A 12,242-nucleotide genomic window follows, 5' to 3' on the forward strand; every position below is an offset into this window, starting at 1 on the left:
CCCCCCCTCCTCACGCTGTCATTATTGGTCATTCCATCCAGCAGCCATTCACCCACTCCACTTCTACTGCAGCCAATTGCAGCTCCCTCTTCCCTCTCCTACAACCATCTACAGTCACAAACAACTCTGCCTGTCCCATCCCACAATTGGTGATAGGACAACAGTAAGCAATAAAGGGCGAACGAACAACTCTGCCCGTCCCCTCACCCCCTCATGCAGTCGAAGACTCTCAACCTAGGGAGATCAAAATAGCTATGTTACTTTCAACGTGCAGAAAGAAGCTTCAGCAAATGAGGTTGAAGCTCCCCCGATCGTAAGAGATTGACATGAAGCTCACCTGAGGGAGGCAGGACCGTTTGGTCAGCAAAAAAGGTGCTAAACTGGTTCGGCAAGTGGCCAACCCTAAGTTTGGGTTAAGGCTGTAGCACAAGGGGAGAGTCTCCCCCTCCTAGTTATCTATTATTATAAATATTTTTTTTATTTGTTTAGGGTTAGTTTTTGTTGTGTTTTCTGTCAAAACAACCATAAGTGTCCTTAGCTTTTACCCATAAGGGTTGCATCCAAAAATGAGTGGTGCTCCAATTGTATCTGGCTCTGAGGTGGTGATTACTCAACTTTCCCATCCTACACACCCTTCTCTCTGGCCGCAGTCGCATTCCCTTGATGTACACCACAGTAAACAACACTACATTTGTTTTCCTACAATCCTACCTGCCTCCACCCAGACTGTCGTCCCAACACCCCCCCCCCCCACCCCCCCCCACCGCCCTCCTGCCCTCGTCCACTCCACTTCTACTGCAACCAACCGCAGCCCCCTCTTCCCTTTCCTACAGCCATCCACCTTCACGAACAACACTGCCTGTCCCCTCCCACAATTGGTGATTGGACAACATGCATGTTGGTTAGCTGAGTGGATCTGCGACAGTTAGCAATAGAGGGTGATCGAACAACTCAGCCTCCCGCCCAACCCCCCAAACTCATCAACCCCCCTTCACGCAGTCGAAGACCCTCAACCCCGGGAGATCACAACAAGTATGCTACTTCAACGTGCAGAAAGAAGCTTCGACAAATGAGGTCTAGCTCCCCCAATCGCAAGAGAATTACTCGAAGCTAACCTAAGGAAGGCTGAACCGGCTGGTTCAACAAGAAAGGAGCTAAACCAGTTCGGCGAGCAAAGGGGTCTCCCCCTCCTAGTTATCTATTATTATAAATATTTTCTTTTATTTGTTTAAGGTTAGTTTTTGCTGTGTTTTCTATTAGAACAACCATAGGTGTCCCCAACTTTTCCCCTTAGGGCTGCATCCAAGGACAAGTGGTTCTCTAGTTGTATATGGCTCTGAGGTGGTGATTATCCTCGACTTTCCCATCCTACACCCCCTTCTCTCTTTATTCGCAGTCACATTCTCTTGATGTAAACCACAGTAAATAGCACAACATGTGTTTTCCTACAATCCTACCTGCCTCCACCCAGACTGTCGTCCAAACACCCCCCCCCCCCCCCCCACCCTCAACTATCCTCCCCTCGCCCACTCCACTTCTACTGCAGCCAACCACAGCTCCCTCTTCCCTCTCCTACAGCCATCCACAGTCACGAACAACTCTTCCTGTCCCCTCCCACCCTCTATTGCTAACTGTCCCATATCCACTCAGCCAACCAACATGCCTGTTGTCCTATCACCAATTGTATGTTGTCGCACCTTCCCATAGCCAGCCATGTTGTTGCCTCACCTCCAGATCCCCCCCCAACTTGTTGTCCAGCAACAGGCCACTTTTTTCATCCTCGCCTACGGTGTTGCTTGTGTTGTGTCCTTTTGTTTCAGTTTCAAGAGTCTTTCTTGTAACCCCTCTGAACTTCGGTAATAATAATTTTGTTTCGTTGCGGTTTGGGTTAACTATGGTATCAACATAAAGCTCAACTTTATTTGCATCCCCAACAACATGCACATACTCTCTTAAGACGTTCACCACTTAATCACCCAATAACCAACAACTAACCCCCCACAACACGCTCACAAGCATTTTTTCCATTCTTAATTCACAGAAGACCGGTGTGCATTCGGTTCTCACCACAAACACCATCATTCAATGCCTCAAACCTTCATCATGATCGACTCCATGTTCAAAATTATAAAACATGCCATCTCTTGAAAAAGTTGTCAAATTTTATTTGCAAATCGTTGGGCACAAGCGTAACCCATGCACACTTTTCATTACATAGTGGGGGGAATAACCAGGTAACACTAGCAATGCAACGGTTAAGTCCTATGCACGCTTACCTTAGCATACACAAGGATTTCTCCATAATGCTGGAACAAGATTTTAAAAAAACAAAATGAAAGGAACTTTTGAGCACAAACACAACAAAAAATAAAGATTAAAATGCGATCAATTTGCAAAACTAAAATTTTAAATAAAATATGTGTCATGTCAAATGATTTGCAAAAATCAAACTCAACGCAATCAAGTAAAATTTAGACAATAAATGATTCGGTAGCTCACCAACAGCTTGAACAAGACCTTTCAATTAATATTTAGACTATGTTATACTGCAAAAGGACAAATTCAACACACACAAAACTTGCACTACACTTAGGGGACTTGAAGTGGATTTGAAAGCCTACCTTCAAATAAAAATAAGACTCCAATAAGGCTTATAAAGAGCTTGAAGAAAACTAGAAAGCTCACCAACGAGCAAGATAAGACCTCGTTGAACATTCAAACTATAATAAACTGTGGAGTACATGATGTCATTTTAAATGCACAATGACAATCTAAATCGCAACATTCACCACCGAATTATCAGCAAGTAAATTCAAGGCGACAAAGGCAATGTTTAAAAATTCAAAATGAAACACTAAAGCATTTTATAATAAAATCATTCATGCCAATACTCAAAATGCAAGTAATTGCTGTTCGGATCAAACGAGCGTACCACATGATCGCCATGGTATAGTAGACCTTTACAGTGGTATGCTTGCTAAAATAAATGGCTCAAAACTAGTAATTTAATGTCAAATTTTTCTCTAATTGCACAGGACAGTTGTGGCACTTTAATTTGTTGTTTAACTCCACATCCTTTGAAAATTTGGATGTGTTGCAGGCAGCAATAGTACTCTTTATAACACATTGGTAGCACTCGCAGGGTCATAAACAAGGTTTTAAGTATAGACTTTTTATGACCAAAATACAGAAATTTTTTTGGTTATGCTTGCGATAAAATTATTTGTGCAAATCAAAATAAAAATATTTTTTCTTTCAAATCAAGCACATGTATCACAAAATAACATTAAGTTTGCTTTGAAAATCGTGCAAGTGTATTGTAAAGATGTACTAAAAAATATATAAGTGCATTATGCAAATGCACTAAAAAGTATGCAAGTCCATCATGTTGTGCACCAAAAAATATGCAAATATATTGTGCTTGCATACCAAAATCATGCAAATACATTAAAAGCAAGTTTATTAGCATGTACTCTTACAAATAAGCTAAAATATCCAAGTTTAAGAAATGATGTGTGTACTAAACTTACTATATAAATTTAAAATTATCTCCCTGTAAAGCATGTAACCATTCTAACAAGATACGACAACTGTCAACAAAAAGGAGTTCAATATTTCTTTTAAACCCCATCTAGCAAATCTCATAAGGATTGAAGTTAACAAAATTGATACTTTTGACGATAATGAAATACAAATTTTCAATTAAATTACAATGGAGAATGATCTTAATACGTATCCTTGGTCTAATCAAACAATTGACATCATTATAGATTGAGAATTGAACTTAAATTTCAACAAATCATTGTCATCTTACGTTAAAGAAATTTTATGATTGAAATGCAAAATTTCAATTTCAAAACAATAAAGAATAATCACAAGTCCTAACATATAGACTTATCCTCTACACAAGGAAGTGGAGTCAATTAAGTTCGTAATGCAACAAAGATCCAAATAAACATAAATTATATAAATTATTAACTCAATCCACTGCAAGCAAATAAACAACGTTGATGAAATTCAAGCATTAAAATCTAAAAATTAAAATATCCTGAAAATGGACGTGTTACTAGAATATCTCAACTGAATGGGATACGATTATCAAAATGCCCCAAATATTAATGTAAAAAACTTTGGGATCAACTCATGACAAAGATATTAAATAATTCAAAATTATAGAATCTAAAAATTTTCAAATGAAATTTAATGCTAAAAGCTTATATTAATAATTTGCCCACTATTCACAATAATTTATCAATAGTGATAAAAGTATGATAGCCTTAACTCAGGATGAGTTGATGTGATATCAAATCATATCAAATATATCTCTACGATCACTTTCAAAAATCTCATACTAGTAATGACACGACATGTGCCATATACCTAAAATTTTGCTAACAAAGGATAACATAAATGAAGTAGTTATGGCTGAAGCCTTTTAACAAGAAGATTCATCATAAAATGACATTATTAATTAAGGTTGTGATTAGAATGCACACGTTCTCCAATTGTTCAAATCCCCTAAATGATGAACTATAGAGTGCAATTGATATGTCATAAAGCATACTAAGGTCGACTTAAAATCATCCCCTAAGACAAACGACTATCCTAGTTTTATAAAGCCCCTCGAACAATGCAACAGATTACTAATATAAATTCTTCAATCATGTTGAGTTGACCATTCCTCTAAATCAATGACCATCACAAATCAGGATAATGAAGTCATGAGATCTTGATTGGATTACATCATTGCCCTCACCATTTTCTTTAAGCTAAACACAATATTTTTTTGACAAAACCTAGAACCAAAATTGCTACTACTAAGCACTAAACACTTAGCACCTAATGATTAGGCTTAATTGAAAATTCTCTCATCACTAAAAAGGGAACGTTAACATAAGGGCTTATGCCATGGAAAACCAGGAACTAAATCATAAAATTCTCCAAAATGAGGGTGAAATCTCATTAAAAATTTAATTTTTCATATGAAAAGTATAACTTAGAGCAAAAATCTCTCAAAACATTTGGGCATGAATTTTTAGACCCTATAAAGTTTTCCTATTTATAGGAAAATAAACAATTCATTTTGAGGCTCATCACACTTTAATAAAATCATGTGAAAACAAACTATGACACCTCAAAGTACCAAAAAAGAATTCAATTTGTGATAATCGTTATGGAATCCATAATACATATTTATAAGTGGATAAAAGGGGATCTTTCTAAATTCAAAGATAAAATATTGTATGCAACTTGACAACAAGAATAGTTGTGCAATAACTCTTAAAGATCTCATACTTTTAAAAATGTGGCAAGTCTTCTGGCCACTTGATTTTGCATTAAATGACAACCATGTCAAGGAACGATTATAACCAAATTTCTCTGATTGTGTGGTTCAATGCAAATTGATATCATTAAATTACTACCACAATTAGAACCTATAAGTTCCCCAATTAGTTAAATCCCCTGAGTAGTGAATTATAAAATGCATATAATAAGCAAAAGCCCTCTATTAGGCAATATCTTAATATTATCCAATTAGCCAAATATGTACCCCAGGTCCACAATGTCCCATTGAATGATAGAAAAAAAGAATATTAATAATGAAATTCCAATTGCGGTGGGTCAATTATCTCATCAGACTAAGTAGACTAGGATCCACGACAATGCAAGACAAAAAAATCATGGGATCTTGAACAAGTTCACCACCATCCACCACGATTCACTCTAAACTAACATCATATACTTGTTTAATTCTAAAACAAATTGTTGTTACTCTGTGTTAAGCATTTAGGGCCTAACAATTAGTTTTAATCGAAAATTCTCACTCACCAGGAGGGATAATTAACCATAAGAGATTGTGCCAATGAAAACCTAAAACTAGTCGTAAAGCCCCAAGAAAAATTAGAGTAAAATCTCAAGATAATAGCTTATCAAAAATCTAATTTTCCTACTTAAAATTTGACTTGAAATCATGAAACTCTCTCAAAAGAGCCGGACACTAATTTTTCGAGTCCATGCTCTATGACCAAATTTTGAAGTGGCAAAACCTTCTGATGATAGATATTCTAGAATAGTGCTAGAATGTCAAACCTTGATATTCATTAAGCATGGCTTGCTCAACAAATCATTATGCTTGACAATTCAACTTTAAAAAAATATATATGAAAATTGAAGTCCTTTCATTGCAGGCTCATAGGTACACCCCTTCAACTTTGGCTCTGTAGGGGTTCATATCAATGATTTCTTTTAGGCCTTCATGTGGTTCCTTCCCCTTATAAGCTTCTTAAATCTTCCATATGATAAAAGAAGAAAACTTATTAATTTATTTCTTAGCCCAAAAAAAAAGAAAATTTTGTTCTAATGAATGACTTGAGCTCATCAAATGAACTATTGTGTTAAATTGTTTGCAAAGAGTTGAAGTCGATACTTGTTGAAATTGAAATTATTAACTCCCAGATTCGAGATTTAATCGATTGAAGTAGCTTGAGTAGGTCCCACCTTGCATTGACTTTCCTTCTAAATCTCTGTAAGAATTTTTGTTGAGGACGAAGCTTCCCTAGAATCATTTATATAAAAGAATAGACACTAATCAAAAGCTATAATGTTGCGAAATACAAGCTCCAGGAAGGTAGGCAACAATAATGCTTCACGAGTGGAGATACAAAAGCTTCAAAGGTTTACATTTTAAAAGGGCTCAATATCAAAAAAGAGTTCATAAACTAAAGATGAGATTGGGAGTAACATAATTTAAATTTTAATCTTAATTGTGCCTTTTAAAAAAATGTTAATTGAAGCTTGTGCTTCTGAGTGACGAGCTGCTTCTTCACAGACTCCTTATGGCACCTCCAACAATGGAACATTAAAATTGAAAGCCTGTCTGAAGATAAAGATGAAAAAAAAACATTGCCTAATGACAATTCAAAAAATCTTTTGACCTAAAAGTATTCGCCCAACTCTTCATTATTTGAGTATCCAAACTGAACTTTCAAAAGAAAAATTCAATATCATGTTAAACATAACCCAAATATTTAATCCCATTGCAATGAATTTATGATATTGTTTGTCAGATAGGCATAAACCATTATGATTAATTAACATCCTCAATCACGAAAGAGAATTTCAAATCAAGGTTAGCCTATAAACTCTGTAAATTTTTTCTTCAGGAAAACAATTTGAATTGTAAAAGAAGTATATCTAGATAAGCCTATGGGGGCTGGTGGGGAATGATAACTAACCAAACTAAGATCCAATGATTCTATTCTCAATGGAGCTCCCTTAAAGCAAGCAACGACAAGTTGTTTACTTCAAGGGAGCTCCATAGAATTGGGAAATAGACTTGTGAAATGAGCAATTTTTTAGGCCGATCTTAGCTGAGGAGGGTTTCATGCTTAAATCAAGCAATAATTATTAATTACACCCCAAGCCCATGCACTTAAATCAACTTATAAAAATATCATATTTCAATATTAAATCTTAAAATCACATTATTAATAAATCCTCAAAATTAAGAAGCTTAAAAAGATTATTAAAAGATTTCATAAAAAAATTTGCTAACATCTCTAGTAACTCCCATGACTGTTCAAATCATAATAAATGATACTGAAACTTAAAGTTTCACATTTACAAAGGTTCAAAATATTTTTATAGTACTACCTAAAATATACTAGCAGTGAAAATAATTTGTAGCGTGCAATACTAATATTTTAAGATTTCATAAAAAAAATTTTGTTAGCATCTCTAGTAACTCCCATAACTCTTCAAATCAGAATAAACGATACTGAAACTTAAAGTTTCACATCTACATAGGTTCAAAACTAGATCAACTTCATATCTTCATAGAAAAATACACATACTTCATAACTACATTCAAATTGTTACTCAATTTTTAATTCAAGCTCTTAACTAATAGTTACTTAAATATAATGCTTGAATCTTTCTTTATATCTTCATCTTTCACTAAGTCTTATAATTCAAGATTTATTTTAAACCCTTCTACATTATCTGATAATTTTCTTAACGTTAGTGCATCAATTGCTTTGTCAAGCTTGGCTCAACTTCTTCACTTTCACATGACTAGCAACATCTCAATTGTCATCCTAGGTCAACTATTTCTATAGATTACTTCTTTTTTTATACTTTGCAAATGTGCATCTATAACAACCACTTTGAATTGTATGATTAAATTCTTATCATATCACTTCACAACCATAGAGCTCCTTCCTTTAAAGTTAAAAAATAAAATTACAAAACCCTATATTTAGATGGTAACCAATGGTACTCCCAGCATCGGGTACATGCCAATCATTGCATAGTTAAATATAACTAAAAATCCAATATAACTTATCCCATCACTTCTATCTCTTAATTCATGCCTGATCATGAAACCCCTATTAACACAACTTCCAAGAACCTCAATGACCTAATCTACAATTAAAAATTACTCTCTTCATCAAATATGCTTTTTAGCAGTTCATCTATTGCTTACCAAACTTAATTTTCTAGAAATTTAATCTATCATGGCGAGTGATGTTACTTTATTGAACAATTGTCAATAGCCTCTCCAAATCTTTAATATGCAATTTTGTAATCAAATAATATGCTGCCAACTTCAGTGAAATTTTATCTTGTATCTGTGTGCTACAACCATTAATAAATTTGGGATACAATCCAAGTTGTGAAAAATTTTGAATTAGAATTCATACCTAAGTGATGAATATGATCGGTTGAAAAATAAAACAGGTGGAATTAAAGGATTAAAAGTTTTGACTTCTACTCAAGCTTGCATAAAAATGTCAAAGTTTTCACCTTCTAAAAACAATATATGCAACAACACATGTAGTAATTCGATCTTGGCATCATTAACACATTAGCACATCTGAAAATGCAATAAACAAATTTTCATTAAATTATGTCTCAACTCTCAACACCGATTGATTCATCATCCATGACATAACAAATTTTCAAAAGAACTAGAGAAAAACAATGCAAATTATTGCATGAAGGGGAAAGCAATAGGCATACAAATGAAAATTTTCAAAAAACAAGAATAAAAACCATGGAAAATTACATGATTAACAGAGGAATAAGCTATTTATACCTCTGAAAGGAGAGCAACTACAACGGCAGAAATACAAGGAATTTCATCAGAAAGTTGAAATATGACACGCACAATAGTGAAAACCTGAAGATCCTTCAACTGGTTTCAAAACAAAGTAGTCAGAAAGGTCAGAATTCTAAAAAACATCTCAATTATAAATAAATTGAATCCTGAATTCTGATCAAACGAATTCATAATAATGCTTTGTAGCAAAGAACTATCAACCACAGAGTGAAACTTTTAACCTGAATAGGTAAAGAAGCAACAAGAGCTTCAACTGCCAAAATTATACTCGGATCTCCACCCCATCTTAAATCAATATCCATAATAATTTGACCTTGTTTGAGGCTCTGCACTTTGATTCCTAAACAAATAAAAAGCACACAATCAGACAACTAAAAGTGGAGGGTAGGAGAAAACATGATCTCAAAAAGCAATTTTGTAATAAGCTAGAAAATCCTATTAAATAATATTGTCATATTAAATGAGCAAAGGTGAAAATTTAAAAAAAAACTTTATAGTGGTTTTACACAAAAAAAAAAAATAAGGAATTGAAAAAACAATCAGTTTGTAGGATACCGCTTCCACAAAACTGGCAAGATTGTCAAAACAGTAAGATGGAAACCAACAGGCAACTCCTAAAAAGCAACTTTGACATTCAGGAAGCACGGGACTTGCGAAGGAAGAAAGAAGTGAGGATGGAAAGAAATTCATATGCTTTCCTCCATCAAGTTTACACAACGATAAAAAAAACAGAAGGAATTATACAAATGATGAGCATCATAAATTATTCTAGTCTCTTGTTGATCTGAACGCACTACAAAAACTTTGAAGATGTAAAATTTTTTATGAAAATATTGATTTAAGTCAATATTGTAGCCATATCTCTGTAGTTATTTTTATGAGGACAACAATGTTACTGTTAAAAATTTATAATTGTGAAAATATCAACTATTTTTTTGTATTGGCTCATGCAAACAGAAGTATGTACTAATATGTGACTGTTAATTGTTTATTCAGTTTTAGATATGACATGACTCATATACCAGATAAGGGACAGATGCTGGAGTGGAGTAAAACAAAACCTGTGAGCACTCTATTGACAAATCATTTTAAGCTTTCTTCAGAGAGTGCCCTAAGACAGATAGGGAAATCGAAGACATGACAAAAGTTCCATTTGCTAATGCAGAAAAAGAGAAACTATTAATGTTTCACAAATTAGAAAATTGCAAGTAAAACTACTTTAGTCTCATCAAAAACATCGAAACAAGTGAGGAAAAAAATGTTTCCACAAAGTTTGAGTTGATCAGTAGAAAAAAAAACATATACAGCTGTATGCATGAGTAACATTGTTCTGAGACCTCAAATATGGTCATGAATGATGCCATTAAATTAGAACTCCTTAAAAAAATACCAAATATGTCAATCATATAACTTTTGTCAGCATAAGCCCTAACAAACTTAAAGAACTTTTTTATCGCATTGTTTTTGGTAGCCATGTTAGACAACACAATCCCAAATCTTGATCTCAATGTAGCAACAAACCATGTATTTTATAACTAAATAAAAACTACATACTTAACTTCAGGTGAGAAAATAATTGATATAATTACGTCATACAAAAATATTATAATCACTTTTCAAAATTATTCTAGCATGATATCAGCTCCTGGGGTGCAACCTACTAATATCCAAGCATGGCAAGGATGCAAGATAGCTTTGCTCAAGTGACAATAAAATAAAATGACAGTTTAGTTCAACAAAAGGGCAGTATGATTGGAACCTAGAAAATCCTGCAGATGAAATGATATGGTGCTCTCATCGCACCATCAATAGAGAATGGGGGCACATACTTCCAAAGAAACAACTCGGTGTTGACCTCATTTTTGAGGTCATTTCTTTTTCTAGGGTCTTAGGATCTAGCTCTAAGAGTTCATATTGACCGTCTTAGAAAACTAGAATTGAGACTCACCCTTCTAGAAATTCTAGCCAATTTTTACTTTCCTTTGATGTCTAGCATCTTTGGCACAAGACCATCGTCTTATGAACGAGCGGTTATGGGCTATTTTGCGAAGATTCAAGGGAAATGTTCCAAATAGGACTTCAAGCCTTAGGAAGACATCGTCACGACTCTTTTTCGTCACATACACACATTTGAACTTCTCCGGATGACCTCCGACGACAAATTGGACCGCGCCAACGCGTCCGCGATACCCATTTTGGTAGGAAAGTACACTCATATTGCCATATTTTCGACACGAGAAAATTGGCACCCAAATCGATGAATTCGTCAAAACGACTTCCGACGGCGAAACGGACTGCGCCGGAACGTCCGGAATGTCGAAATTACCTAAAAGGGGTATCCAATTTGCAATTATTTCACACGAATTAAAATGTGCAAATCAAATTTTTACTTTAAAAAATTAAGTATTTTCATACTTATTCTTTTTAATTATATAATATTTATAAAACCCTAATATCTATTTCCCATTCTCCTGGCACGATTAAATCCTCCATCTTGCGCTCGGCTCGATCCCGCGATCGCTCCTCGCCCGTGCCCTAGCTCCACGATCCGCGGCTCTCCCTGCCAAGCTCGATCCCGCGATCGCTCCTCGCCCGTGCCCTAGCTCCACGATCCGCGGCAATCCTTGCCAATCTCGCTCGACTGCCTTCTCGCGGCATTCCGCGGTCCATTCACGCACGCGGCCTCCTCGAGTTCCTCTCAACCGAGCAGCCCTCCAACGATGGAACTCCACCTGGCCAAAACCCTTTCTCTGCCCTAGGCTGCATTTCCTCTTGCCTTAAATCTTTCTCCTCCTCTCCCCTCACACGATTTGCTTACTATGGTGGCTGGTAGGTGGTTGATCTCCTCCTCTAATGCTTATAAAATCTCATTTGGGGGAAGATTTTAAGGTTGGCCAAAATTTGGAGAGTGGGGAAGGTGCTGCCAAAATCTTTTCTAACTTACATTTCCTTCTCATCTTCTGTGGCTTGGGAGTTGTTACAAATTTTTGAGGAAGAAAGAAAGAACTCTTGAGTAAGAAGAGTGTTGCTGGAATCCTCTTTAAGCTAGAAATTTCGAAAGCTTGTGACGTGGAGCATTTGTAGTGGTCTTTTCTTTAGCCATTCTTATAGTTTTATTTCA

At 35.4% G+C, this 12,242-nt stretch overlaps 1 protein-coding gene across 4 annotated transcripts in view; it reads right to left on the minus strand.

Moving 5' to 3' along the window:
- Positions 1-12,242, minus strand: part of LOC110036804 (synaptotagmin-5) — a 67,436-nt gene that overhangs the window by 27,565 nt on the left and 27,629 nt on the right. For all 4 annotated transcript variants that reach the window (XM_020741334.1, XM_020741331.1, XM_020741332.1 and 1 more), the window contains 2 exons: positions 9,343-9,461; positions 9,098-9,196 (listed from right to left, as the gene is read on the minus strand). In XM_020741334.1, coding sequence (XP_020596993.1) covers positions 9,098-9,196; positions 9,343-9,461 — 218 coding nt within the window. The remainder of the gene's footprint in view (positions 1-9,097; positions 9,197-9,342; positions 9,462-12,242) is intronic.

The sequence above is a fragment of the Phalaenopsis equestris genome, unplaced genomic scaffold, assembly GCF_001263595.1.
Source record: "Phalaenopsis equestris unplaced genomic scaffold, ASM126359v1 Scaffold211064, whole genome shotgun sequence".
Lineage (NCBI taxonomy): Eukaryota > Viridiplantae > Streptophyta > Magnoliopsida > Asparagales > Orchidaceae > Phalaenopsis > Phalaenopsis equestris.